We start from the raw sequence: 4,228 nt of genomic DNA on the forward strand, positions 1-4,228 counted from the left end.
AACCAGCTCCAGATACGAATGCTCCCCCAGTTGCTGAAGTTGAAACCCCACATCCTCAAACTGTGTCCCACTGGCCAGAAGCTGTTCAGATCCCTGCCAACCAATTCAACCTTCAAGAAGGACAAATAGAACAACTTGTGCAGCTTGTCAATCCACTTGGTGGAAGACGTGATGATTTAGGAACTGATCTTTTGGAGCAAGCCATTAGCTTCCTTGAAACTATTGTCCATCAGGGAGAGTAAATTCTTACCATTTCAACTGGAAATGGAGTTTTTATTTTGAGTTACTTGTTTATTCATTCATTTATATAGTTACATATTCATTGACGTTCTCAACATTCCACAACAACCTATTAAAATATTTACAATGTGTATTGAAACCATTTAAATGAAGTCAAAACAGAACTATTAAAACATGGCACATTTATGTAACATTGCATGACAGTGGATCACCTTGTTTTACTTTAACCTCTTAAGACCTGGCGTGTCCACATATGTGGACATCACATTTTTGTTGTTTGCACCTTAATACTTAATTTGTGTAACTGCAACCTGTTTTACACAAATGTAGACAATTACACTGCTTCATGTTTAAAGAAAAACATTTGGTTCTTATTTATTGGTTCTTCCTTACCCCAAAATTTGAAAGACAGACAAACCAAAGCTCAGATCTTAGGAGGTTAATGATTACCTTAAATTTGTAAATTGAGGTTGTGCAATATTGAAACGAAAATAAAGAGATTTGTTTTTTACATTCACTTTTTATTGGTTTTCAAAACATTCACCAAACAAAATGGAGATGTTATGAAATAATTAATGCCCAGCAGTTTTTAGTGTCCAAAGTGCTTTGCTTTCTACTTAATGTCCATCAGAAGGGTCTTACCCTTTAAATTGGCTATTTTCAAAACATTCTGATGTTCAACATTGAACTTATTTTTGAACTTGTTAAGAAAGTTTGCAAACAACTTTAACTCCTGTTGTAATATTCTGTTAGAACATTTTAGAATGGAAGCATTTATCTCATTTGTTAATTTAAATTTTTCCAAATCCAAGGTACCCTTTGAGTGCTGTGTTGAGCATGTCAGCTAGTTCCTCTTCTTCTTGAATGCCTCTAGGTAAAAACAGAACCATGCCACATGTGGATGCAAATGGAAGTCTGCGATTTTCTTGTGTGTAGAAGTCAATTGTTGGTTGTCCTTGAAAGCCCAATGGGGGAATACTGTCTGCTCCAGTTACAAATGTCAAGATCTCCTCAAAGGTTATTTTTGATTGTTTTTCTGTAAAATGAGGAAAAAAAGCTGTGACTAATCCAGATACCAGTAAGAGAAAAACAACTACAAAAGTCTGTTGCAGCTAGTAATTTAACAACAGTTTTAAGATTAGAGACATGTAGTTAACAGCACTAGTAATTTTACTGTCTGCATCACTGCTTGTCCCAGGCTTTCAACAGTGTCATAATCATGGTAGATTTTAAGACGCAAATACCCGGACAGGGTTTAGTTACATAAGGACATTTAAGTAGTTTTTACAAACATGCCTTACAAAAAAAATATTACCGGTGTGCATCTTCAGACAAAACAATGGCACTGATATAGGTTAAGAAATGTCAGTGCAAGATGTTTTTAAATTAAAGCAGCTCAAACATGCATATTATTCCATGATTAGGATAAAACCTGTCTGCTTACCCTGAATTGTATTCAGTAATAACTCCCAGCAGAAGATTGTATCTTCCTCTTTATCTTTAAGGTTGCTTCCCTCCTCACTCCAGGATATTGTAAAGAGAGCTCTGAAATCCTCTCTGGAGAGTGGCTTCTGCTGATTGGTAAACACTGGAAGGAAAGCCTTCCAGTTTCTTTCAACAACTTTCCATAAGTTGCCACAAGAGTTCATGCCATCCTTAAACTGATTAATCATGTCTGCTGTTCTAAAATATGAAAAAAACTATTACTTTTTGTAAGGCAATCTGAAAAAAGTAACATTGTTAAAAATTATTTTGAGTTTCATACCTGAGGTACATGTAGTGTTTTATCACCTGCCCATATATCCGTCTCATATCTTTAGGTTTTGCACTGTATATTCCAGGAACACCACAGTCAGCAATCCATTCACCAAGGCTGGATTGTATTCCATTCAATTCATCTTGTGTCTGACAGAGATATACCTTAATTAAGAGAAACTGCATTAGCCTCACAAAACTTAACTGCTTTCTATTTAAACTTATGTAAGATGGGTACCTGTCGTGCTTTATCTTGAGTTTCACTATCTGGGAGGTCATGCCAGTCAAAGTCCTCTGTTGTAACTTTTTGACCACACATTAATTTGAATAATGTGGTATCCAGTGCTTTAACTCCTGATCCTCCGTGCATCAGAGACCAAGAAATCAGCTTTCCTGCAGTGTAATATCTTCTCATCTCCACAGATGATTGATCGTAAGTAAAAAACATCTTGCCTGTTTTCCCCTCAAAAACTCCAAATGAAGACTGAACAGCCTGCATTAAAAGCCTAATACAAAACCAAAAAAATAATTAATGATTGAATTATCATTAAAATTAACGCCTATAATATGTGTTAAGTATTAGACTATTATAAGACAAAACATTCTGCTATAACTTTAAAGTCGCAATGAAATTGAAATGAAAAACTATATATGTATTTTTAATATTGTGGTATTATTAACAAATGACTTATCTGTGAGCTTCATTATTTTTTAAAAATTTGTGTGTGCTCATAATCTTTAATCAAAAATGCAAATCTCCTCCCCTCCTCAAAACGATCTCTCTTCACTTCCGGTCAAAAGTATGGCAGGTGGGCGGGGTCCGGGAGAAGATCGCAGTGATTAGCAATTAGCAACACGACCCAACTTCAAACGATCCAATCAGATCTCGATGGACAAATTCAAATCCAGCCCTGCCTTATTTCATCTCAAAAGCCGTTTCATTCGGATATACGTCACCACGGGGAAAATAAGGCAATCGCTACTTCCGTTTCATGGCGACTTTAAGAAAAACAAAAACTGTTTGATGCTACATTTTTGATGTATGTATAAATTTGAACTGCAACAGCAACAAAAGAAGAGTTAACCTGAAAAATTCCCTACGAGGTCCCCCATAATCATCAGCACTTTCACCAACAAACTCAATTTGTGGTGATTTGTGCCAAGCAAAGTAGCTGCTTTTCAATGCAGTACATGCACTGTGCAGAATCTTTCTTCGTCTGGCCACAACAATCATTCTGTCCTCCAAATCAAGATTGTCTTTCTGAAATTTCCTAAGAATATCTGTAGTGGTAACTTCATCCTAATTTATTACAAAAAAGCAAAATTAAAACAATAGCAAAAACTATTAACTTTTGACTTGTCCTTTGACTGATCTGGCATACTTACAATATCTTCGAAGTCAGAATGCACAGGTGAGGTTAGCATTTCCACAATCTCCTCATCTTCTGAATCTTCACTAGAAGGCAACAAAATTAAAGAACTAGTGTGAGTGCATAATCTGAAACAATCCACATGATGATTACCCTAACCTTATCCTAATGTGTTAAGGGAAAACACCACAGTTTCTCAATATTTTACTATAGTGAGAATATTAATATCTTTACCTCAACTTAGCCTAATTAATACATACCTATCTTTTCTCAATGCGTGCACTTCATATTCATTTCTTAGGATCCAAACAGGGATGAATTTAGAACCCACCAAATACTTCCATGTTTTCCCTATTTAAAGACTGTTACATGAGTAGTTAAACCAGTAAGTATGGTGGCACAAAATAAAATGTTTGTTTGGATCCTAAGGAATGAATGGGGCTAGGCTAAATCCTAACACATTTACCAGGCGCTGTACAAAGATTAAAAGTGGATGCATTGAAAAAAGATAGGCATGTATTAATTTATCTAAGTTGAGGTAAGAACATAGTAAAGTATTGAAAAAAGGTGGTGTTTTCCTTTAACTATGGCCGTTTCTCAAACAAAAGGCTGCATTCTCCGGAGGTTGCATTTGTAGGCTGCATACGTCTTATTTTAGAATATGAACTATTATAAAGTTGACTATTCTTAGTTAATCGTAAATTGTTTTAATATGCTTATGACTTGTGAATGTAATGCTCAGTTGACTTAAATAAACCAGGCTTGATGACGTATTCAGCCTGCATATGGGACCTCCGGAGGCTGCAGCCTTTCTACTGAGAAACAGCCATGGTATCTATAAGGAAATAAAAATCGACCATGAT

At 35.6% G+C, this 4,228-nt stretch overlaps 1 protein-coding gene across 1 annotated transcript in view; it reads right to left on the minus strand.

Moving 5' to 3' along the window:
- Nucleotides 1–812: 812 nt before the first annotated feature.
- LOC135747792 (G2/M phase-specific E3 ubiquitin-protein ligase-like) overlaps nucleotides 813–4,228 on the minus strand; it is a 4,300-nt gene continuing 884 nt past the window's right edge. The window contains exons 4-9 of the mRNA XM_065265988.1: nucleotides 3,382–3,451; nucleotides 3,081–3,295; nucleotides 2,234–2,501; nucleotides 2,006–2,160; nucleotides 1,685–1,923; nucleotides 813–1,276 (exon numbers count right to left, since the gene is read on the minus strand). Of these exons, the coding sequence (XP_065122060.1) occupies nucleotides 1,032–1,276; nucleotides 1,685–1,923; nucleotides 2,006–2,160; nucleotides 2,234–2,501; nucleotides 3,081–3,295; nucleotides 3,382–3,451 (1,192 nt within the window). The 3' untranslated portion in view covers nucleotides 813–1,031. The remainder of the gene's footprint in view (nucleotides 1,277–1,684; nucleotides 1,924–2,005; nucleotides 2,161–2,233; nucleotides 2,502–3,080; nucleotides 3,296–3,381; nucleotides 3,452–4,228) is intronic.

Source organism: Paramisgurnus dabryanus, chromosome 6 (genome assembly GCF_030506205.2).
Source record: "Paramisgurnus dabryanus chromosome 6, PD_genome_1.1, whole genome shotgun sequence".
Lineage (NCBI taxonomy): Eukaryota > Metazoa > Chordata > Actinopteri > Cypriniformes > Cobitidae > Paramisgurnus > Paramisgurnus dabryanus.